The sequence below is a fragment of the Micromys minutus genome (assembly GCF_963924665.1).
Source record: "Micromys minutus genome assembly, chromosome: 23".
NCBI classification, from domain to species: Eukaryota; Metazoa; Chordata; class Mammalia; order Rodentia; family Muridae; genus Micromys; species Micromys minutus.
Window position 1 is genome coordinate 13,621,107 of NC_137958.1, and position 25,173 is coordinate 13,646,279.

At 41.7% G+C, this 25,173-nt stretch overlaps 1 protein-coding gene across 1 annotated transcript in view; it reads left to right on the plus strand.

The window, feature by feature from the left end:
• Positions 1-487: 487 nt before the first annotated feature.
• The window catches only part of PTPN12 (protein tyrosine phosphatase non-receptor type 12), a 63,936-nt gene continuing 39,250 nt past the window's right edge, over positions 488-25,173 (plus strand). The window contains exons 1-2 of the mRNA XM_080936403.1: positions 488-624; positions 21,662-21,770. Coding sequence (XP_080792529.1) covers positions 526-624; positions 21,662-21,770 — 208 coding nt within the window. The 5' untranslated portion in view covers positions 488-525. The remainder of the gene's footprint in view (positions 625-21,661; positions 21,771-25,173) is intronic.

Consider the following 25,173-nt stretch of genomic DNA (forward strand, 5'->3'; position numbering starts at 1 on the left):
CCTCACCGCAGCGAGCAGCGAGCGCCCAAGGAGAGCCACGCCCCGGAAGCGGCTTCCAGCCAGTCAGAGCGGGCGGGGGCGGGCCCGGACAGGCGAGCGGGGGCGGCTTGGTCTTCGCTCTTGGGGCGGGGCCGCCGTACGAGCCCGCGCGTCTGGGTGGCGGCGGGGGCGCGCCCGTGGAGAGAGGCGGCTGCGGCTGCTGGTGGGGGGTGGGGGGGTAGGCAGAACCGGGAAGGGGGCAGGGCGAACGGAGAGCCGTGTTCCTGAGGCGGCGGCGGCGTCTCGGACTGAGGAGGGCGGGGAAGGAGGATGGGGCAAGCTGGGGGTTGGGGCCGGCGCTAGCCCGCGGCTCGCCTGGTAGTGGGGAAAGCGGCGCTGCTCTTTAAGTTGCGCGGGGAGCCCGGCCGGTGCCGCCGCAGCCGCAGCCGCCTCGCGCGGCGGGGAGGGAGGGCGGGCCGGAGCGAGCTGGGGAAGACGGAGCGGGCGCTGCGGCGCGCGGGCGGGCGGCGGGGGGGACGCGGGAGGATGGAGCAAGTGGAGATCCTGAGGAGGTTCATCCAGAGGGTCCAGGCCATGAAGAGTCCGGACCACAATGGGGAAGACAACTTCGCCCGGGACTTCATGGTGAGTGTCCGTTCTCGCCGGCGCCTCGTGTTGCCAGCCGCCGAGCTCCCCTCGCCTCTCCCGGCCGCTCGGGGCTGCCAGCGCTTTGTGTGCGGTGCGAGGACCGGCGCGGGGCGCGCGCCCAGCCGCGAGCGCTGTCGGCGAGCTTGCGGGAGGCGAGGTCACCCCCGCCCCTCACTCTTTTTTTTATCCGCGGCTCGTGCTGCGCCCGCCCTGCGGGTCGGAGAGCGAAGGGAGCGGCCGCCCGGCCCAGCCCGCTCCGGCCCTGCCGCCCGCGACTACCTATTGTCTCCCCGGCCGGGCGGCGGCGACTGGGGTGCGGGCTCGCCTTCCCACGCCTGCCTTCCCCGCCTGCCCCTCCGGGGAGGGTCGAGGCGAGCTGTCTGTCTGCGGCCGGCAGAGCGGCTGGAGGCTGGCGGAGGGCGAGGGTGTTGAGCATTCACTCGCTGGGTCCCTGGACTGATGCCGGCCTTGGTCCGAGTGGACGGCAGGACTCTGCCGCCTTAGAGTTCACGGTTATTATCTCACCGCTTGCCAAAGGGTTGACCATAAGGAATCTCACGGTTTACCCGATCTCCGTTTTTCTGGTCAGCTTTCTTTTCTTTCTGAGACCGGGGTTTGAGGTGGCTGAGAGGCTAATGTGACTTTAGGGTGAGGGTGGGGGAGGTCAGTGTGGATGGGGGTTATCCCGAAGGAAGCTTACTCGGACTTGAGGGGGATATTGCAGAAGCCGGAGGGGATGTGACTCTCACTTCCTATCCGGGGTGGGGGTGGGGAACTTGGGAACAATAGTCCTAGTCGGGTGGAGGCGACTATATGGGCTGAAGCCCTGGACTGGGAGATAACCTTCCCGTCCCCCCTTTTCCGCCACCCCCTTTTCCGCCCTCTGCTTGTGGAGGCAGGCATGAGTGAGTGGAGGTGAGGGTTAAAAGTCTAGTACGTGAAATTTCTCTAGGTGCGTAATTGAGGGGCGGGGGGGGGGGTATCAATTCCGAAGGCGTGGGACCAGAAGCTGACTTCCTACTTTAGCCCCCTCCCCGATCCTTTTATTTTTCTTTTGGACAATGTTCCCTCTAGGGTTGTTTCCCGGCTTTGGAGGCGGTGGTTGCGGCTGCTGCTCCTACGGATGTTGCGCAAGACTGGGGCGTTGTAAACCCTGGAGGTCTGGGGAATGGAAAAGGAAATGGGACTTTGGGAAGTCCTTCGCTCTTTAGTGGGGGGTTGGGACTAGCAAATGAGCTAGGGAAAATTTTGCTCTGGACAAGGTGCACTTCTAAGAATAATCAGTTCATTTGAAATTTGGTTATGAAAAGCCATACACGGTTGATGTCTGTAAAAATGAGTTGGCTAGTTTTTATTTCTAAGTGCAAATGAAGTGATTTTTAGTGCTGACGTGGGTTTTCACATTTTAAAGAGATTTCTGTCTAGTAAAACGTTGGTGTTAAAATTGTTAATGGTTTGAAAAGTAGACTGGCCTTGCACAGGATTAGGATTTTGGGGCTTTGGGACTTCCACCTTGCACACAGATTTATAAAAATAGAAAGTAGGAACAAGATACAATGAGGACTGAAAATGTAGATCCAAGTCCAATTATTCCTTATTTTAAACATTTTCTGATATCTAGGTGATGTTCTGGAAAAGGTACTTTTTCTCCTCTTACCATCAAATTTTGATTGTTAGTATCTTTAGAATGATATAATTTGAAAAAATTGGAAAGAGTCCTCTTTTTACTACTCTGTAGTAAACGTAGAAGAAAATAGTTGATTTAGGTTGTTTAGAACTAATGGCTTTCGGTCTTTCTTGTTCATAGAAAGGGCCATGTGGCCGTGGCTTTTTGTTACATGCTTCTCGTCTTGCTGTCCTGTACATATTCTGTCAAGGATCACTGTTTGGTGATGCAGGCCACCCGGACAGGTGCCCAGTCCCTGCACTTTTGGACAGGGGATGTAGCCTTGGGGTTCATGCTTTGGAGATGAGTTGGGAATTCCTATTGGAGATGTCTGTCATTTCACAAGGACCAAATCTGTTCCCATTCTTCCATAATACCAAAGTATAGCTAGGTAGTTCTACATGAGAGTTGATGACTAAAGCTATTCTTTTATAGGGCTTGCTTTTTTAATTTCCTGACTTGATAAGCAGTAGCTATAATTATGACTGTTGGCAGTTGCCTCTGCTTTTTTCTCTTGACTAGCAGGCTGGAAAGGAACTATCCCCAGTCATGGAAAGAGAATCAAAGATGAGCAGATAAATTCTAGCTCGTTATTCTTAAATTCTGAAGTGGCTTTAAAAATCCATTTTAAAATCTTAACGCTGTAGAACTGAGTCTTAAAAGGAGGATATCGCCATTACAACTGTGTCATTATAAAGTAATAGTTTCCAAATTGCAAATATTGAATATATTTATTGCAGTGATGATATACTCAGTAGTGGTAATGCTTTGAATTTGGGGAGGTGGATTGGGCATGTGTACTGTGGCCCTTTTAAAGACAGAGCTACTTCCATTATTCTCCCTGTACCTATGTTTGCGATGAAACTGTGTCACAATAAGTACATATATATGCCTTGTAAGTAGTTGGACGTTTTTGTTTTGTTTCTGAGGGGCAGGGAGCTGAACTCACTCCATGACCCAGGCTACCCTTGAGCTGGTGGCAGTCTTGCCTCAGCCTCCCCAGTACTGGAATGAAAGGTATAAGCTGCCATACCTGAGTTATATTCTTGTCTCTTGGGGTCACTTAAGCTTAGATTTTGCTAAGTGTCTTTTATTAATTACAACTACTTTCTAAGAATAATTTAAGCATGTCACAGTGTGACTATTATAGTTAAACTATTTGCTTGTATTTCGATGTTTAGTCTATGGTTTTTTTATTATGTACTTTGATTAACATGAATAAAGCCTCTAAACATTGTTTATTCCTAATATATTTTTACAGGAAGTACAGTCAGGATACAAAACATGCTTACAACTTTAAAAAGTTACTTTATACAACAGTCAATAATGTGTGTGTATATATATATATATATATATAGATAGATAGATAGATAGATAGATATGTATAACTACCTTGATTTAATGGTTTAGAAATTGTATTTTGTTTGCTTTGGTTTTTGGGGGGTGGGGCTTTTTGAGTCTGGATCTCTAAAACCTAGACCAGCCTTGAACTTGTTTTGTATGCTAAGCTGGCCTTGTACTCTAGATTGTCTTTCCTCTACCACTCAGGTGCTTTGCCACTATTCCTGACACGAATTTCTTGGTTACTATTGATGATAGGAGGTTCCCTGCCTCCACAGGCATGTGGTGGTCCTTTCATGCAATTGCAGCAGTCAGGAGATGAGGCAGGGAGACTGAGATTCAGACAAGCCTGTTTTAAAGACGGACCGAGGGAAGGAGGAAAGAAGGAGTTAACTATAGTTTATTCTTCCTGGCCTTGGCCTGTTGTACCCGTTCTCTCAAAAGGAGAAACATGGGCACCAGATTTTGTAGCCTGGCACATTATGCTTGACATGCTAATTTTGCTAAAGAAATAAACTAACTTATGACCTGTCTGGAACTTAATCTTTACTCCCAACTTTCAGACTAAGATGATGGTACGAATTAGTGTTTCACAGTTAGGTTTTGTGTTCTTTTATTTATGTGCATGGCTATTTTGCCTGTTTATGTATGTCAGTGTGATATATGCATGTCTAATGTCCTAGAACTGGAGTTACGATTGTGAGCTGTGATTTGTTCCTGGGAATGGAATCCCAGGTCCTCTAGAATAGCCAGTGCCCTTAATGGAATGAATTTAACAGAACAATTTCAGTTGTTCACTGAAACAACTCTCTAGCCCCCAGAGTTAGGTTTTGCTCCATCCCCGTTCCCTGAAGTTGACTGAGGAGAGGCAGCCTTGCTTGAACCATGTATTGAGGACCAGAGAGCCAATATATAGTGCCGACAAAAGGTGATGTCTGAGACAGGTAGGTTTTGGACTGTGAGGAGAGGGTGGTGCTGTGTCCACTTTATCTTCCTCCTCCACTTCATGAAGGATCTTGCTATGTTTAATATTTAATATTCTGTAGGGCCATAATGGTCATTAAACACTGACCCCTAGCAGGCGTGCTCAACTTTTTGATATTGGAACACCAAGTTGTCATCTATAAATTCACATTGGAAAACCATGCAGTTGAGTTAACAAAACAAAACTAAAAAAGCTCCAGAAAAATCTCATTATGTTTTAAGTGAGTTTACGGCTTGGTGTTGGGCCACATTCTTCCTTACCTTGTTGTGTATGTGGAAGCTGCAGGTTGGAAATGCCTTTCTGAGTCTCTGGAGGGCAGGCATATCTAAAGAAAGGTAGTTGTTTGGCAAAAAGGACTTTATCTGAATTAAGTAAAGGAAACTGGGGTATACATGACATATTTGATGAGGATTAGCAAGCCTCAAACCCAGTGGTGGTGCACACGCATGGTCCCAGGGCTCAGAAGGTCCTGTGTTGAAAGCTAGTCTGGAGCTAAATAACTAGACTGGGGAAAAGGAGACAGAAAAGAAAAGGGTGTCTTAATGATTAACTAGGTATGGACATAATATTCTGGCTCAGACTTCCAGTTTGGGCTGCAGTCACCCAAGCTAGAAGGTACCATTTATACAGTGGGTGACGGAATAAGAAAAGACACAGGGAGAGCAGGACAAGCATGGAACTCATATAGGTAGCGGTCACGAGTTTGTCGCAGGCAGTTGAGCACCCTGAGTGACTAAGCTGGTTCAGACGAGCATTATCTTGAATAGGACAGGCCTGGAAAATGTGGTTGTTCCTGGGAAGGTGTGGTCAGAGTGGAGGGACAGGAACCAAGGATGTCTGAGAAGCCTGGGAGGGATTTGAGAAAGGAATTGTCAGTAGAGCTAAATCATAGTGCTGGAAGGCCTGGCAGGGTGCAGTTGAGAAAGCACCAGCTCTGTTTGACCGGTAGGAGGTTTGGCATCTAGAAAAAGCAGTTTGGGGTTAGGATATAGAAGGAAGCCAGATTACAGTCCTGGGAAGAGAAAATAGGTGATATGTAGGTATAGTTTTCTTCTATCTAATCCAGCATTTTGAAACTAGATGGTAGAATCTGAGAAAAGACACATTTTCACAGTGTTTTTTCTACTATTTATTATCTGTGTGTCTATTTTCTTTTAAGTACAAATAAGTAAAACCCAGCAATCTTCAGATTTGGTGCTTGTATTTGTAATTTTAGAAAACACAGAGATACTGAAAGTCTACATAGATCTTAAGCTTCAGAGACCAGAGAAGTATAAAATACTGTTTATTCAATATTGTGGCCTATAGGGTTTTTTTAAGTTAATAATAGCTTCACAGAGATAAAATTGCCTACCCTCAAGTTCATTCAAAATATATAGTTCACTACTTTTTAGTATAGCCACAGAGTTGTACAGTCATTACCCACAATCAATTGCGGACTATCTTAAGCACCCCAAAAGAAACCCCTGCATATGTTTGTGGTCACTCATTGTAGCCTCCCACCTTCTGCCTTTCAAGACTTGTCTGATCTGGACAGTAGGTGTAAATGCAGTTGGGATACTGCGACTGTCTTCCCATAGTGTTTTGTTTTATTTTCTTTGTGCCTGCCTTGGTGTCTGAGTTACGGTATTGTCTTGCAGTCCCTGCTGGCCAGGTGCTTCAGTCTCCCAGCCCCACCACACCGGGCTGGCATGCTTTCAGGGTTCATTCATGTTGCAGTGTGTGCTAATGGCGCTTGATTCTGTTTATGACTGAAATACAACCTGCTGTGTGGAGAGTGCATTTGATTTATTCATTAGTCTATTGAGGGTATTTGATAGTTTCCCCCTTTTAGCCACACGAACAGTGAATGTTTGTGTGTGACTTTGTGTGGGCCCGTGTTTTCAGTTCTCTTAGACTAAAATGGAATTGCTGGAATTTGTTTAGCTGGTTGAGTTTCTTCCAAAACTGTATATTTATACACCCCAGCTTTGCTCTGCCCTCATGTCTGTCTTTCTGAGTACTCTTTTCCTTGCAGGTATGAAAAAGTGTCTTGAGTCAGCTTGCAGGATTTTGTGTATGTAACTAGTTTTTGAAAACTAGTAATAAAAAATATTTTTCAGTTCTTAAAATTGAGCTAATCTTCATGCTTAATGTCGCTAATTTAGTTATTGCTTTTTTGCTCATCTTTTGTGTTCAAACTGACATACTTAAATTCTAAATTTTACAAGTGACAGGCACCCTTTTAATTTTCTAGATCTTTGAGATAGTGCACTAAAATTTACTTAATGTGTTAATTTCCTAGAATGATTTACTGCATTTAATTTTAGAATATTGTTGGGTTGTTTTTTGTTTTGCTTTGTTTTCAGTGTTTGACAGTTTAGGAAAGGTTTTGAAGACCAAACAGTGGTGAATCATACCTTCCAATCCCAGCCCTTGGGAGGCAGAGGCAGGCGGATCTCTGTATGTTGCAGACCAGCCTGGTCTACAAAGGGAGTTCAGGACAACCAGGGCTACACAGAGGAACCCCACCTCGTAGAAAGAAGGAGAGGGGGAATAAAGAAACAAGGTTCTAAGGCATTGAAAGGATGGAAAAGAAAGACATTAACATTCCGATGAATTTAACTTTTCATGCACTAAACATGTTCATGTTTCCATACCATTCATTTCATTAATCTCATAAACATTTACATTTCTGACTTTTCTCACCGGAAAATCTCTAAGGCATGGTAATTTTTTATCTTGCCCTAAGCCTTGGCTGTAATATAAGTGCTTGGGTCTGTTGCATGTAGAAATCATAGGCAAGTTTACTGCTATTAAAACAGATTTATTCATCAGGAGAATTTTTCAAAATGCCAAAAAAGTCCATATTAGTCTTAGACTATTATGAGAGCTATTTTTCCCCTTTCCTACCCACAGGCATGTCACACAAATGTGGCAGTACTTTTGGTAATCACTGAGAAAGAACACATGATAAATAATCAGATTGGTCAATAAGATGCTTCTGTAGGTTGTCACTTTGCTGCTAACCTTAGGACCTGAGTTCAGTCCCTGCAACCCATGTGAAGGAAGGAGAGAACTGACTGAATGTCCTGTGATCCCCACTTGAGCACTGTGGCATGCATACATACATATATGTGTGGGAAGGTTAGCTCATACTGTTCTTGCAGATCCCAGCACCCACATCTGATGGTTCACATCTGTCTATAATAACTTCAGTTCCAAAGGATTCGCTTCTAGACTCCTTGGGCACCTATATTCACGTGTGAACACACTGACATGTACATAAATACATGAGTAAAATTTTTTTCTAGTTAAAAAAAGACTGAAGTAAAATCTTTAAAATAAGGATATTTTGTTATTTGCAGTTACTTCTGCATAAATCTGGTTCTGTGAGTAGTTAGAGATTCAGGGTTCATCTAGGTGGGACATACCCCATAAATCATATACTGTTAAGGGTATTGTGTTAAGAAAGTAACCAATTTCAGCTTCTGGTTTTGGATTTTAATACATGAAACCTAGATAATTGTGCCATTGTGGTTTCTTGAGAACTGGTAGATGTTTGGCAGTAATTACAAAGCAGTTCTTGCCTCCAGTTTCCTGTCTCATTCAGCCCATTCCATGGGTCATCCTCACTTTCCTATTACACTTGAAAGTGCTGGTGTCTTTAGGCTGAAGGGAACCGTACTAGTGAGATCAGAAGACAGGCATTTAATCTCTTCCTTTCTTCTAACACATCCTTATGAATTCATTGGAAGCATGATTTTTTGTTTGGTTGTTATTTTGGCTATACCGGGACTCAGTCTGTAGACAGGCTGGCCTCGAACTCACAAAGATCTGTCTGCCTCCACTTCCCAAGCACTGGGATCGAAGGCGTGCGCCGCTGCCACCACTGGTACGATTCAATTTTATTATTTCTCTTCACTTATCTGGTCTACACAGGCTCTAGACAGCCAGGACTACATAGAGAGACATTGACTCAAAAATAAACAAAACTTTGTGTGTTTGTAGCCTGAACTGGCCTCAAACGTGCAGCAGCCTTGTCTCGGTACAAACTTTCACCATTGTACCCTGAATTAAAACTTAGAATCTTTGCCTGAAGTGTGGACAGGAACATGTACTAAACTCCCACTTTCTGGGACAAGTACATTAATAGTTCATCTAGAAGCACTCGTTTTCCTATAAAATTGGATTTTTAGTACTATGGAGGAAAGGGGCCTTTGATTAGATTTGAGTTGAAACGTGCTAAGGTAACCAAAGTGATAAGCAGTTGTAACTGCTTATGTAACATCCATATGCCAAAAAAACCTTTAATATTTTTCATATTTTTATAATGGCTAAATTTTTTTTAGGTTTATGTAGTTACTCACTGACAGTTATCTCTTTCTGAAATCACACAAAAATCTTGTTTCCGGGTATTTAATAGTGCAGTGTGTATTGTGTTGCTAGCTTGTAGTTGCGAGAAACAAGCAGCAGTTGCTTTCAGAAGCTTTCCCTAGGGCATGTGAGGTGGAGATCCTGTGCTTGGGCTATCTGTTACTCAGATTTCCTGTAACAACTATGTAGCACAGGCTGGCCTGGAACATGAGATAGCTTGCGTTGGCGTTCCAAGTATGGAATTACAGACATGCACTACTACTCCAGTTCAAGAGTATTCTTGAAACTGGTGATTTCCTGCTTTATCTCCCTGCCCACTTCTTAGTTAGGCTGATGTTTTCTTATTTGCAGGTTTGGAAATTGAGCCGAGTAGAGTACTTGTAGCATGTGTGAGGCCCTAGGTTGGTTCTCTTCCAACACTGTAAGGAAGCAAAGCAATCAGAAAACTTGGTTTTTGCTTTTTTTCTTTTGGTACTGAGGATTCCTCCAAGGATCTTGCATGATGACCCTGTGATCTACTGTTGGGTTATACCCCTATTTTAGTTAAGCACCATGACCTCACTCAGGGAGGAAAGGGTTTATTTCATTTTACAATTTGTAATCTGTCATCCAGGGAAGTCAAGTCAGAAACTCAGGCAGGGCAGGAGCCTGAAGGCAGGAAATGATGCAGAGGCCAAAGGGGAGTGCTGGTTACTGGCTTATTCCTGTGACTTGCTATCACCCAGGACCACCAGCCTAGGGGTAGCTTTACCCATAGTGGGCTGGCCTTCCCACATCAATCACTAATTAAGGAACTGCACTACAGACTTCACCCACAGGCCAATCACTTGGGGTATTTTCTTAATTTAGGTTAGTCCAGAATGATTCTACCTCATGTTAAGTTGACATAAAAACTAACAAACACAAATAACCCTACCTCTAGCTTAGTGTTTTTTCTTGGTTCCATCAAATATGTTTAAAAAAAAAACATATCTTAAAATCACATTTGAGGGTCTAGAAAGATGGCTTGGTGGTTACAAATACTACACTTGCAGAGAGTCCAAGTTCAGTTCCTAGTCGGTGCCCACATTGCGCTCACAGTTGCTCTAATTCCAGCTCCAGAGGATTCCGGGCTGTCTTTTGACCTCTGCAGACATGCACACCACGTGTGGTATACATTTACATAGACACATACACAAAGAAGTATCGGTTTAGAAATTGTATTTGAAGGCTGGGGAGATGGCTCAGGCTTGCCATGTAAATATAAGGACCTGAGTTTGGCTCCCTGGCACCTGTGAAAAATCCAGGGATAGTGTCATACTGTGTCGTCTCAGTACTGGAGAAGCCATTCTAACCAGATCAGTGAACTCCAGATTCTGGGAGAGGCCCCCTCTGTCAAGAAAGTAGGTAGAAGCAGCCACATTTACCCACATATACATGCACATCCATATGCCAAAAAAAACTACATTTAAAAGTGTCATTAGGCTTAAGTTTGTATTGCCCTGAGAAACACTGAGACAGGAAAGGAGATCATAGACCCTGTGCTCCAAAACTGAAGAGCCTTTCTAGGTCTTTTCCCTGCCTGTACACCGACGGTTTTACTTCTGGAGTCTTACACTGGTGGTAAAGGATCACTGGAACTAGAAGCTAAGGAACTTGTGAAGGCTGGGTTTAACCAGAGACACGAATGAAATCAGAAGCTTTCCTTTGACATTGTGTTGCATAGGCTAATATTTGCTCGTATTAGTCTCAAAACATAGCTAAAGCCTCCCCAAGTGGAGCATAAACATCTTTTAAGTTTTACAGACCCTTTATTTGAAGTTATAGCCTACCCCCAGACTAGGTTAAGGTTACAGGGAAATCTTTACTAGATGACGCTGCGTATCAGCGCCTCCCTCTGGTTCCTCCATGTCTGTCTGACCCATGGGGCTGCTTTTTACTTGGCTTTACTTCTCTGGACTCTTCTGTTTTGCCCATTTCTGCTGAATAAGGGCACCCTTTACGCCTTACAGTAAGTAAATTGTTTTGAGCTTTAAGCTCAGTGCACCTAGAACTGTTCTTCTATCTCATTTTCAGGTTACTGAGAATACACTCGGCAGTGAGGTGGGCGTTCTGTTTAACTAAAAGGGGTGGTCAAGGTGAGAACTTACTCATATGTGTATGAAAGAAACTTGTGAAGAGAAAAGAAGAGAAAAGGAAAGCAGCCCAGAGAAGTGTATATTATTATACATGATCTTTTTAAAAAACAAACTTGAGAAAACTATTTGAAGGTTTTACCCCTCATTAGTCACCTTTCTGTTACTGGAACAGGTAATTGAGGTAGTCACCTCTTAAAAGAGAAAATGGTACTTGTTTTTTGCAGTACACATTACTGAGATGTTACTATTGTTCCAGCCCTTTAAAACTTCTTTATTCTGTGTATATGAGTGTTTGCTTGGATTTTTGTCTGTGTGCTGCAGGGAGTGTATGTGTAGAGAGCTCTCAGAGTTAGAATTGAATGGAGTTACAGAGGACTGTGACTTGACATGTTGGTACTGGGAAACGAACCTGTGTCCTCTGCAAGAGCAGCAAGCTCTAACTGCTGGGCTTTCTCTCCAGCATACTTTTTGTCCGTGATTTGGACTCCTGCTTGTGTACCCTTGAACTTGGGTGTGATCTTGGACTATAGATAGGCCTGTGCTATCAGGCTTGGCAAAATGTTCCAGTTCATGAGAGTTGGTCAAGTTGCTTTTGGGTATATAACGGAGCAGTGCATCCTGGCGTTTCAGAACAGACAGCTATCTTCATGCCCAGGACGGGAGGAATGGATTTACCCCACAGGCCCATTTGATGGCGTTCCCCAGTAACTCAGTAACCACCTACTTGTCTCCACCTCCTGAGATTCCCAGCATTTCCCAGGAGTTTAATGCACAGTATTTATTCTTCATAATGTGTTAAAAGGTGGGCATTGTGGTGCATGCCTTTAATCCTAGCACTTGGCAGATCTGTTAGTTTGAGACTAGGCTGGTATACATAGGAAGTTTCAGGCCAGTCAAGGCTATATGATGGGACCCTCTCTCAGGAAAAAAAAAGAAAAAGCAGATTTTTTTCTGTTTAAAGTAACAGTGTATCCATTCCAGCCTTGACTTTTCTCTGCTACCTACTCCGGGTGAGTAACTTGGGTACTGCCTTTACTCCTAGTTTATTTGCTCTCTGAGCCTCTTCCCTGCTGAGCTCTAATTGTACACTAGTACTTACTATGAAACTTTTATATTTTGAAGTAAGAGGCTGAGAACTAAACGGAATCTTGAGAATCGTCTACCAACTCATAAAAACATTCAGTGACATAGCCTATGATTACAGTAACACGTCCTATGACTAAAACTTCATAAGTTGATGAAGTCATATCTTTTTTTTTGTGAGGTAGACCAACCTATACAAAATAAACCTAATGATTTCTATATTCGCTCATTTTAGAATAAAAAAATTAAGACACGTAATAAATTGAAACTGAGAAATCTTCTCTTCATTTCAAAGTAAGCCAAGGCTGCATATGTTTTTTATTTATGTAAACAGCTTGATGAGGAAAGTGACATCAACTTGCAGATCTCTAATGTTTGATTCACAGAGGATAACATTCTTAGCTGTGTGCTGTGATGTAGTAATGGAAATGAAGTCTAGTTTTACAGAGATAGTAAGGGAAGAGGGATATGTTATTAATCTTTTTGTGTTGTTCTTTTTAAACATTGGTCTTACTGAGTGGATTTCTTTTAAACTTCATGATTTTGACATGTTATACATTTGTTATTGGGAAAATATTAGTTTATTGAGTTCACTGCCAACTTATATAATATAAAATAGTCATTTGTAGTAATAGTACCACCTCACTGGAATGTGTTTAAACTTTGAAAGCTGTTAATAAGCTTGTAGCCATGAATTCAGAGGAGGTGGGGAGAGGAGCAGAGAGAGAGACAGACAGGCAGACAGACATTCTGAATGTTGGCTTGAAAACTCTGTTATTTGTTTTCCTTTGAAGTAATAAGCTTTTTACTTACTAATTTTGAAGGAAACCTCTGGGATAAGGCTTTAGTTCTTATGTGAAGCCCTGGATTTGGTTTAGGACCAGAAAAGAAATGAAGGAGAATGTCTTAGCAGATATCAAGCTAGGATATAAAATGATATTCTGTGTATAAAATGGCATTAGTGAACAGCAGCCTAGGCCTCCCTTGTGCAAGGATTGCAGCAGACATAGCTGCCAAGCCTGGCCAGGTCAAACCCGTCTTCAGTTTTCTCTTGAGGTTTCTTATTTAACCCATCTATTACTTATTTGCTTAGTGTAGTGATAGAGATTGAACCCAGAACCTTGTGTCTCTTGGGCAAGGACTAGTACTGGCTGGTAGCACTGGGCCACAACCTCTAGTCCACACATATTGTTTAGAAATGTGTTTTTAGTTGTCACGTATTTCTATAACTGATTTCTATTTGGATCCCGTTTCTGTTTAATAATAAACACTATGTAGTTTCTTTATTTTAAATGTGTTAAGTTTTACATTATTATGGCCTGTATTTATATGGTCTGTCTTGTCAGGGTTCCTGTGCACTTGAGGGGAAATGTATTCTGCAGTTAATCACAAAGTAATTTATAGGTGCCCGTTATATCTAGTTGATTGATGGTGTTGTTGAGTTCAATTATGTCCTTACTGATTTTCTTCCCCTAACATCTACCTGTTTCTGCTAAATAGATGACCTCTCCAACTGCAATAAGTGGGCTCTGTATTGAAGGGTTGCAGCATTAGGAAGGTTGAGAGCCACTGTTCTAGTAGAAACATAGGCGTATGACATGGTAATTAAGAAAATGTAAAAATGGCCAGACTACCAGTCTTTCCAGTTATCAGAGAAATGTAAATTAGCAATCGATCATTATTTTGAAGGGCCTAACTAATTTATAGCTGACAAAATTAAGAGCAATAGAAGAGAGTATAGGAAAATGATTCTCAGTCTATTCATGGGAAAGCAGCTGGCCACTTCTCATAGAAGTCTTCTGTAGTGTATGTATGTAGAAGAGTGTGTCCTAGTATCTCAGTCACACCAGTGTTTGAAACCTAGCATGCTAATTTCCCCTGCGGACAGCTGTGGAGATGAGAGGGACTTGAAGAGGAGAGAGGCATTTGCTGCTTCACTTTATACTTATGTGGGGAAGAGCTGCTTAGTGGGTCTGGGATTGCTCTTCTTAGGGAAACCTCCTTTATATGGGTGAGCCTTGCCTGATGTCTGGGAACTTGGGTTCCCTTGTTAGGAGTGGTTCTATTCTCAAATTGTGGTTCAATGTGTCTTGATTGTTCAAGCAATATGGCTTATGGTCACCTTCCTTCCATACATGAGTTTAGACTCCTGGGGTGTACTGAGTTTAGACTGCTGGGGTGTACTATTCAAGAGTGCCTATGTGGCCAGGCAGTCAGCAATGGGCACCATCTTTATAGTGAGTTTCCCTGGTAGACACCTTGCTTCAGGATTTCATAGGTCCTTTGACGTCACTGGAAGAGAACTGTGGGGAAACAGACTTCTGAGCTTTGTTTGCTTCACATGCCTTTTCTTTTGCTGCTTTTCTTTTGCATCCTTTAGCCGTGACTCTGACTACAGGATTATAATTTGGATCACCCTGCATTCTTTGGGCAATTTTTTATACATAAGTACTCTGACCCCTCTTGTTTGACACATGACTACAGTACTATCATCTTCAAAAGATCAGAGTTTGATGGAGAGCCAGTCCTTGACAAACTGAGGAAGAGCTGTTCTTCAGGAGAGAACAGATGAACATATTTGGGAAACAGAAGGCTAGTAGGGGCTGGTGGAAAGATTAGGAGATGAATCGGAAGGAGGCTGAGTAGCAAGCCAGAGGAAACAGGATGAGGTTTTATTTGCACACTGCGGGGAATTGAACCTTGGGCCCCTGCATGTTAGAAAAGCGCTCTACCAGTGAGCCATATCCCCAGTTGGAAAGTCTTGAGTTTTATGCGTGTGTGGAGGTACATGCTGCCCCCCTCCCTCCCTCACCTTGCCTTAAGGCAACAATAGTTTGGTTTTTAAAGAAGCTAAAATTAAAATGGAAGCTTTGCCTGGTGAGATTGTTGGTAATAAAGAAATGAATTAAAACACTTTCTTCACATGTTATTTAAGACAAGGTGACTGGCCATGCCACCCTGGATGCACTGTATCTTGTCAACTCTCAGAAACTACGGAGGTTCAGACCTGGTTAGTACTTGGATGGAAGGACAAGTTGGTTATTACTTAAGGCAAACTACTCAATTTCTTTTTCTTATCAGTTTCGAATCAGTATCATTAAAAAACAAAGATCACATTTAAATAGATTTTGTAGATGGCAGTTCTTGAGCTGTGGTGTTCTGACTGTGATTACCAACACCTGTGATGTCTGAAGGACACACTCCACTTTACTGAATGTATATTGGCCTTGTGGAGGAAATAAAATGATAATATAATATAAATAAGAAAATATAAAAGATTACAGCAGACAGTGAATTATAGTCAGTGATGAGATTAAAAGCCAGGGATGGTAAATAAATCCTAAAACGGGGGGGAAGTTACATGAAATCAGTCCTATCCGTAATCATGATCATGATGATTGCCTCTGAATCTTAATCTTCTATTATAAATTTCTGAGTTCAGTATTGACCTTTGTCTCTTTAGATTATTAACAACCTTCTAAAAGTATTTCAGTAGAGTTGTAACAGGAAAAGGGGAGTGTTTTGTTTTGTGTTTTCAGGAGGTTAGTGGTTTACCAGGAAATGTATTTTTTCTTTTTAAAACTTCTGGTCTGTTGACCACAGTTTTGTGGCACTCCAGTCTTGCAAAAATAACTATTTTCCATATAGCGGTGAATATACATTGACCTGCAGACATGATAATCAATTGGCCTCAGCTATGTTTGTTTTGGCAATGAGAAATACCTGTTCTATTAATTTAGGGCTTTGTCTTTTTGGTTGGACATAAAGAGAATCAGTGTTCTTGTCAGTTAATGAATAACAGTGAGTCTTGATGGTCTTAGTTTTATCACTGATGGGTTACTTTAGTATCTTATGGAAATCAGTGGCTGTTTGCTTGAAGGTAAGATGCATCATCTGAAGGAAGACACTATTTATTAGAGCCACGTTCTGCAAGTATTGTTGGAGACAGGGTCTCAGGTAACACAAGGGGATCTCAAACTCATTAGATAGCAAAGACTTGAATTGAAGGTGATAGAGGAGGAAGAGGAAGGGGAGACAGAGTCTCACTATGTAGTCCTGGCCTTCCTGGAACTCAGAGATCTGCTTGTCTTTGCCCCCTCTTAAGTGCTGTGATTAAAGGCATGCGGTACAACTTTCACATTGTGAACAGGGAGAAAAAGAAATCATTGGAGTTGGAATTTACTTGGAGAAGCAATAGACACTGGCTGCATTAGTTTAATCAATGGAGAGACATCGGATAGAGAGAGGGAAGGTGTTCGTCAAAGAAGTGAGCCTGCCCTGTGAATTGGAACAAACATGTCTGTCCAATTTACTTTGTAAAATACGTCTTTCCTTTTTTAGGCAACTTTGTTTAATAAAACTAATATATGTGACAAAATTTTATTACATTTGCTTATAATTTGTGGAGTGTGAATGTGTATACCACAGTGTTCACGTGGAGATCAGTGGACAACTTTCAGGAGTCATTCTTCCATCACATGGGTCCTGAGGTTCAAATTCAGGTCATCAGACTTGGTGGCAAGGACCTTTATCTGCTGAGCCATCTCACTCATGACAATTGGGCCTTATTATTACCCTTCTGATTTAAATATTCTTAGATTTTTATAAAATACCTTCATGGTAAGGAAAGGATAAACATTAAAAGTTTGTGTTTCTGGCAGGGAGTGGTAGTACATACATGAGGAACCAGGGCTTCAGAGGCAGAAGAATGTGTGTCATGGATTTTGGTGATAGGAGCTGCTTTTAATAAAATGTGAAGTTCTGGCCTATGTCTTCAAGGGTGGGGTGCTGTGTACTGGGCTGTGACCTCCATTAGAGATGAGGAAACGGCCAGGAGGAAGTGGATGTCAGTGGTACAGCAGTACTAGTCTTAGGAAAATGTTTCAAGATGGTTTCTGTTCTGGTACTGAAAAGCAGAGGCAGATGGAATGAATGAAGCAGAGAACTCAGCCAGAGTAAAGCCCGTAATGAATTTTTTTTTTAACCCAAGAGACCTTGAGATTCTCCTTTATTTTCCTCAGTTATATCCGTAATTAATAAGTCCCGTGTTACAGCTTCAAATGAAAAAACAAAAACCAAAACATGGTGCTTTTCGACAGTTTCGCCTGCTGATGTACAGTTTGTCGTGTTTACACAGGGTTAGATAATTCTAGGATTTTACAACAGCCTTAAACTTTTTTCGCTTGGAACACCAGGTATAAATGATAGATAGATACATAAACTAGATATGTAGACCTAACCTGGGCTACTAATAAGTCATAATTCTTAAAAACATTTCTTTGGCATGCATATGATTTTACTGTTTGTTAAAGATGAGCAGGGCTAAGAATATAGCTTAGAAGTTGAGTGCCTGGTACTGAAAGCCATGCTAATTAAGGGATGAAGATTAGGGAGATGTGTGTGATAATAAGATAGATACACTTTTTAAAAAATGTGCAGTGTGTATGAGCTGGTTAGTCTGTTGTCTTCTTGACATAGAGTCACTTGAGAAGAGGTAACCTCAATTGGTGAATTTCCCAAGCAGATTGGCCTGTGTGAGTGACCATGTGTTTGAAATTGCCATGATTGATGTAGAGGGCCCAGCCCACGATGCATGGTGCCATCCCTAGGTAGTTGGGTCTAGGCTCTATAAGAGGGATGGGCATGAATCAGATGAATCTTTGTGTTTTCTGCTTCACGTTTTGCTTGTGCTTCTTACCTGGCTTACCCAGAAAGTAGGTCGTAACCTGTACAATGAAAAGAAATGCTTTCCTCTCTAAGGAAGCATGTTGTTTATCATAGCAGCAAGAAGCAGCTAGCGTGCGCAAGTGTTCACCAGAATGCCTGTGCTAGTTTATAGCGTGCATATGGAGATAGGATGAGTTGTGTGGCACTTGGTTCTCTTCTACCATATAGGGTCTGGAGATGGAACGCTGGTCATCATCATGTTTGACAACAAAATACCCTTAGCCTCGGAGCTATCTCATAGCTTGCCCATGCTTACATAGTTTTGTATGAAGAAATCCTGGCTAAATATTTGCTAGTGTAGTGTAGGTCATTGAGCTTCTTCATCCTTTTTCAGGGCGTGAACCTCTAGTTCTATGCTAATGCAGCTGCACTTAGTAGAGTAATTCATACTGGTTTGATTTTAATCAAACATTCTGAGTACAGTACAGAGATATGCTCATTTGATAGTTGCATGCTAATTAAAGTCTGTTTTCTTTAATTAAACAATTATGTTTTTATAATAGCTGCAAACTTGGTGTGTATAGTTAGAAACAAAGCAAGTTCATTAAATGCAGTAGTCTCCCATCTGAGTTGAGGAGTTTGAGGTAATGATCATGTCAAATATAGCTTGAGGTCTTGCACAGTAAAATCAGCTGATGCATCACAGTTGAGCACAAGCAGAACCTCAGATTGCTTGTGTTGGATTTGGGTTCATATTTGGTGGTTGTGCCTTTAGAAACCCTGTACTACTGCCAACTTTTTCCATTCTACCATTCAGTCCCATGACCCCTGAGTCTTCAGTAGTTTTCCCATGTCATTCTCAGGACACTGTAATCCTTCTGTTTCTGCCCTTTTATTTGTTATAACCTGTGCTTTTTCCCTTCATTTGTTACTCAGCTGTGGCATCCTTCCTTCCACCCTCTCCAGACTTTTACACTACATTTTTTCCTTCCTTACTAATTTCTTACTCAATTTTCTATAAAATGTCTCTAAGCATCTTTCTCAGAATTATTTGATACTGCAAACCTATATGTAAAATAAATACAAAGGAGACTAACGGTTGAAAATCAGATTCTGTTCTACCAAGCTAGTCAGTCAGTACTCCTTCAAAGGCTTGGTCAGACATTCAGCAGCAGCACCTGTTAACTGACTAAGAACGAAAGTGTTCTGGTTAATTTACCCCAGACTTTGTGAACGTCTGGGGACCTCAGCAGATACTGTAGTTCCAGGCAGACAAACTGGTCCAGAATACATTTCTTTGTGATATTCAGTCTAGGAAATCTAAAGTAACAAGTAATACTTCAAGTTTTTTTTTAAATTGGCTAATATAATAGTAATTAATGATTGTTGAGCCATTTTATGCCCCAGACTCTTTGATGAGTCTGGAGACCTTATCTGCCTGTTTTATAAAGGTTATATAACACAGAATTAAATGTGTTCCTAATCACACATTCTCAAAACCAAAATCTTAAATACCAAAACTAGTTGTAAGGCTTACTATATTTTTGATAGGAATAAAGTGTCTACTTAAATGTGTTTTTAATATGGCTTGGTAGACTTCTTGCTGTTGACTTTTCAAAGTGCAAAACAGGTTTATTCTGTTTTATGTTGAATATCTCTAATTTGAATGGTTTTTTTTTTTTAGATACTATATTTAACTTTTATATGTGACTTAATTTAGATATAATAATCATACATATATCTGGTACAGTGCAACATTTTAATACATATATGTGTATGTTTATGTGTGTTCATACACATAGATATAATATGCAGTGTCCAGGTAGACGCTAGGGTTTTTGTTTATTTTCAGAAAACATTCTTGATTTTAAAGTGGAATATATAGAACATTCCATAATATGTCAGGCTTTAAGAACATTGGATAAATAAAAATCCACATGTAAATATTTACAAAGACATTCTTTAATACTTACGAGCCTTTACATAAAGGTTTGGTAAGCTATATTTCTCAGTAATTGTCACACAAACGAAGTGCTTGAATGATGCAGCAGGTGCTCCAGAAGTGTGTGATGTTTTGTACTTCACTTGGTCCTCTTCCTTCCTTTGTTCTTAGTGCTTCCCTCAGCAATAGTGATATAAGTGCATTTCTTCTCTGCCAGTGCTTCTTTAAGTCTGATTTTCACATAACACTTTTTATTAAAGTGAATAACTTGAAATATATCTTTTCAGATTATCAGATCTTAGAGCAGAGAAAATAGATCTGCAAGCTGTGATTACTAACAGGGAATAATGAAATCTAGGAACATCTTTTTTGCCTTTTCCATTGCTCTATCTTATGTTTCATTTTTGGGTAGACAGGATATTTGTACAGTCTGAAAGTATACAAGACACACTATCCTCTTTGCTGTCCATTTCCCAGTGTTCCCATTTTCCTTCCCCACAACTTCAGCCTTTGGGATTAGATTTCTTGGGGACAGGTTTTATGCATATGTACAAGCAGACATGTTTTACATTCCTTTAATGCTAACAGCAGAACTCTGTTGTGTTTTCTTTTTACATTCAGTTGGGATTTTTTAACCGGGAGCCATAACCCCATGTTTAAGACAGAGCTTCCTTTCTTGCTTTCCAGCCATATCATAATTGATTGTGTGAAACAACTGATCCAGTCCTATTGATAAGATATTTCTCATTGTTTGTGGACTTTTTCTACTACAAACGTTGCAGTACACACCTTTGTGCATATATTACTTAGTGTGTGCCGATTTTATCTGGAGAGCACATGTACAGAAAGTTAAGATAGGTGGACTTGTAACTGTCAGCTCTCCCTCCTACATTGATCTGAAGTCAGATTACTCCAGTGTGGCCCAGTGGTCCAGTGCCGTGAATGCTAGGGTTACAGGCATAAGGAAACATGTGTTTACACATCTGTATATTCTGAGATTTTTACCATATAGGAAAAGTCACCATAAGCATGTGAATTTTTACTTTGGCATTGTGCTATACTGGCACAACATGATTTTTGATAAGAGAAAAAATATGCTGCTACCAGACCTTTTTTCATATCATTTGCATTTAATAATATGAGCCCTAAAGTCAAAATGCTTTCAATATGCCTTTAATCCTTCAAGAAAGTACACTACTTTGAAATTAAGTTTTAGAAATATAGTTGAGTAGAACCTAAACAATTCACAATGCCAACTTTCAGTTCTGCTGAAAGCAGGAAGTGTATTACTGACAAGCAGAAATATTCCAGCCCAAAGAACATCCCTACTGCCATATGTGGTAAGAATTTGTCACTAACCCACAAACCACTTCTGTAATTCAGTGAATAAGCAGAATTAGTCTTTGTTGGACATTTCCAATTCAGTGTGAAAGAACTTTGTTTTTCAGTGTTTTGCAAGTGATTATTAGCATATGTCTTTGAGAGAGCCTGGAATATCATGGGTGCTCCTGCATTATTGAGAGAGAAAACCTGTACATCATTCCCCGAGTATGATTTTAAAACTTGCTTATTGAGACCATTATTACACAGAAATTCTCAGCTTATTGATGTCTTTAAATAGAATTACTTCAGTTGTTTCCCCTTGCTGCTCATTCATTTGTAATAAACATTAATCTTTGTTTGCACTTATTCTAAAACGAAATTATTCTTAGAGTTAATTTTTAAGGGACAGGGAAACTAACAGCTTAGAGCATTAGGAGAATTAATTGTGAGGAATTGGGTCAGCAGAATTCATTGAAGAACTTTTTGTAAATCATTAACATTTTGAAAATACCAATGTTTCTCTAAACTTGAATTTTATTTTCTTGTATTTTAAGCGATTGAGAAGATTGTCTACCAAATATAGAACAGAAAAGATTTATCCCACAGCCACTGGAGAAAAAGAAGAAAATGTTAAAAAGAACAGATATAAGGACATACTGCCATGTAAGTTTGAAATGCCCTTGATAGAATAAATAGAAATGCTATCTAGCCTTTTGTAACCACACAAGTGTTGTTCCTGGGTATAATAGCTAAGGAGGTTAGAGTCAGTCCTCCCGAGGTACACTACAGAGTGTTCTGTGACTGTGCTTCTTAGAATCCCTTCCTCCTTGTATAGCAGTTTGTAGATTTTTGTTTTGTTTTTACCAAAAACAAAAGACAATTGGGATAGTTTCTTAAAATGCTAAAACACTGATTTATCTGCTACCTGATCATAAAAGAGCTTTAATTGATTAACTGTGGATTTAAAAAAATGGGCCATAAGATTCCTCAGAAACCTGTGTGTCTGCTATCCTCAGCAGTCTATGTCTCCTAAGCATGCCTAAAGTTGAAGACATTATATTCTCATTATAATTATATGCTAAGGTAATATTGTTTTCTAGCTAAGTAACTTTAAACACGTGCTTAAATGAGAGTCCACATTCTATAAAGGTATTTTGCATTGGACCTGCATTTTCTGAAAGCTGTGGTAGTATTTTTTTCCTTCATGTATTTCCGTTCCCTAATACCATTTCCTTAACTGTCATTATTAGAGCTTCCCTCTAAAGTATCCTCAAATCACAGGGACCTGGGAGTGACCTCACTAGACCCAGTGCGCTTTTTCCAGGGTTTTCTCTGCTGTTGAGTGTCTTATGCCATTGCCCGTCTATTTTCTGAATTTCTCTTCTTCCATGATAACCCTCTTTCAGATCATTTCCTCCTGTACATCTTCCCTCTGTTCCACAATTTCTTGGGTACATTCATATTCATGTGTGTAATGGGGGATGGTCAGAAGTCATTCCTCAGTATACTGGCCACTTCTGGTTTTGTTTTACTTTATTTGACATTTGGTATCTTTTGACTGTGGTATGGGCTTTTCAATTAGGCTAGATTACCTTGCCAACAAGCCTCGGGGATCTGTCTGCCTTTATCCATCTCCCTAGTGCTGGGCTCACAAGTACCACTTATTCCTGGCTTCATGTGGGTGGTGGGGATGAACCCAGGTCCTCAGGCTCCACCTCTCCAGCCCTCCTCATTGTCTGAGCTGTCACTGTCTGAGCCATCTCTCCAGCCCTCCTCACTGTCTGAGCTGTCTCTCCAGCCCTCCTCACTGTCTGAGCCGTCTCTCCAGCCCTCCTCACTGTCTGAGCCGTCTCTCCAGCCCTCCTCACTGTCTGAGCCATCTCTCCAGCCCTCCTCACTGTCTGAGCCATCTCTCCAGCCCTCCTCACTGTCTGAGCCATCTCTCCAGCCCTCCTCACTGTCTGAGCCATCTCTCTAGCCCTCCTCACTGTCTGAGCCATCTCTCCAGCCCTCCTCACTGTCTGAGCCATCTCTCCAGCCCTCCTCACTGTCTGAGCTGTCTCTCCAGCCCTCCTCACTGTCTGAGCCATCTCTCCAGCCCTCCTCACCGTCTGAGCTGTCTCTCCAGCCCTCCTCACTGTCTGAGCCATCTCTCCAGCCCTCCTCACTGTCTGAGCCATCTCTCCAGTCCTCCTCACTGGTTTCTTTGCCTACATTTAATTCTTCTACTGCTAACTGTTCTACATTATTTTCATCTGTAGATTGTGTGATTAGACACTACTAATAAAATTAACAAAGAACTGTACAGAGTACCAGTGATGAGTTACCACTCTGGAAGTTCAAATGTGAATATCACTAGTTTGTAGCTGTTAAGACTCAGGACTGGTCTTCACTGTGTCTAGTTTTCTCAATTACAAGTTGAAGTTGGTAGTGGATAATACATCTAAGGCCTGCTTTGGGTGTTAGATAGGTCAGACATCTTTTACTAACCTAACACAGTAACCACTCAAAGCTTTTGCTTTAAATACACTCCATTTTACTTACCAGTTGTTTTAATTTATTCAGGCTGCTGTAACAAAAATGCCATAAACTTGGTGGCTTATAAACAGTAGAAGTGCATTGAAAGAAGTCCAGAATCAAGGCATGGTATGTCATGTCACCCACAGTCAAAGTTGGTACCTTGTCACTGAATCCTCGTGTAGAACAAGCAGCAAACAAGTTTCCTTAGGCCTCTGTTATAGGGACAGTCATTGAATTGATCAGAACATGCTCTCCTCACTTCCTGAAGGCTTGTCTCCTTGATGCTCTTGCATTGGGAATTAGGTTTCAGCATATGAATTTCGTGGGAATATAATAAATCAGACCATAGTGCTAATCCTCCTTAGAATAAGAGTTGTCTTAGTTAGGGTTTTACTGCTGTGAAGAGACACCATCACCAAGCAGATGCTTATAAAGGACAACATTTCACTGGGGCTGGCTTATAGTTTCTTAGGTTGAGTCCATTATCATCATGGTGGGAAGCATGGCAGCGTATAACATGGTGCCGGAGCAGCCAAGAGTTGTACATCTTGATCCGAAGACAGCAGGAGACTCTTACACAGGCAGCCAGGAGGGTCTCTCTGTACTGGCTGACACTTGAGCACTAGGAGACCTCAAAGCCCACCTACACAGTGGCACACTTCCTCTAACAAGGTCACACCTCCTGATAGTGCCACTTCCCATGGGCTAAGTATATTCAAACCACCACAGGAGTTATGGATAAAGTAAAGGATAATTTTACTAAGCATAGTTTTCAGTACTGTCCACTGATTTTTCTGTGGTCTAGAGGAATAAATCTTAACTGGCTCCAGGTTTCTGTTTTCACATTCATGTTACAGAAAGTTGTGAGCATACATAAGATGATACAGAAGAGAACATGCAGAAATCCCTCCTTTTGTATTTTATGTTCTAGCCTCGGTGGTAGACAGGGAATACAAATTCACATAAGCTCTGTCTTGTAATTAATTAGTGCTAATAGGGATGATGTAAAAAGGGTGAGGGCCACCAAGAAAGCTGGAACCAAGGGAAAGTGTCAGGTTGTGAACAGGGGGAAGTGAACATTAGTGGCAGGCTACTGAGCCAGCCTTCTAAAAAAGGAAAAGCCCTCATTTATAATGGTTGCTGATTTCTGTAATAGTCCCCGCTGCCCCCCCCCCCCCCCATAATCACAACAAAACCATGGAGGTTGATAAGGTACCATTTGCAAGTAGGAATCTGAGGCTGGAGAAGCTAAGTGATGTATCCCAGCGCTCACATACTGGAAGGTAGTTGGTATCCAAAGCCTTACTGTTCAGGGAGGATGGTTGTGGCACTTAAGGATACTTGACAGTGTCTAGAGGCATTTGCTGCTATCAGCTTCTAGTAAGCCGACTCCTGAGGGGACTAGTGCACAGTGTACTGTCTGAGAGCAGACTTCTCTCAGCTGAAGTTGAGAAACCTGTAGAATGGCAGCTCTGGATCTGTGTGTTAAAGTCAGGAAGACCTGGTCTTCACAAGTAGAATGGCAATGAATTTCTACCTGTTTTGA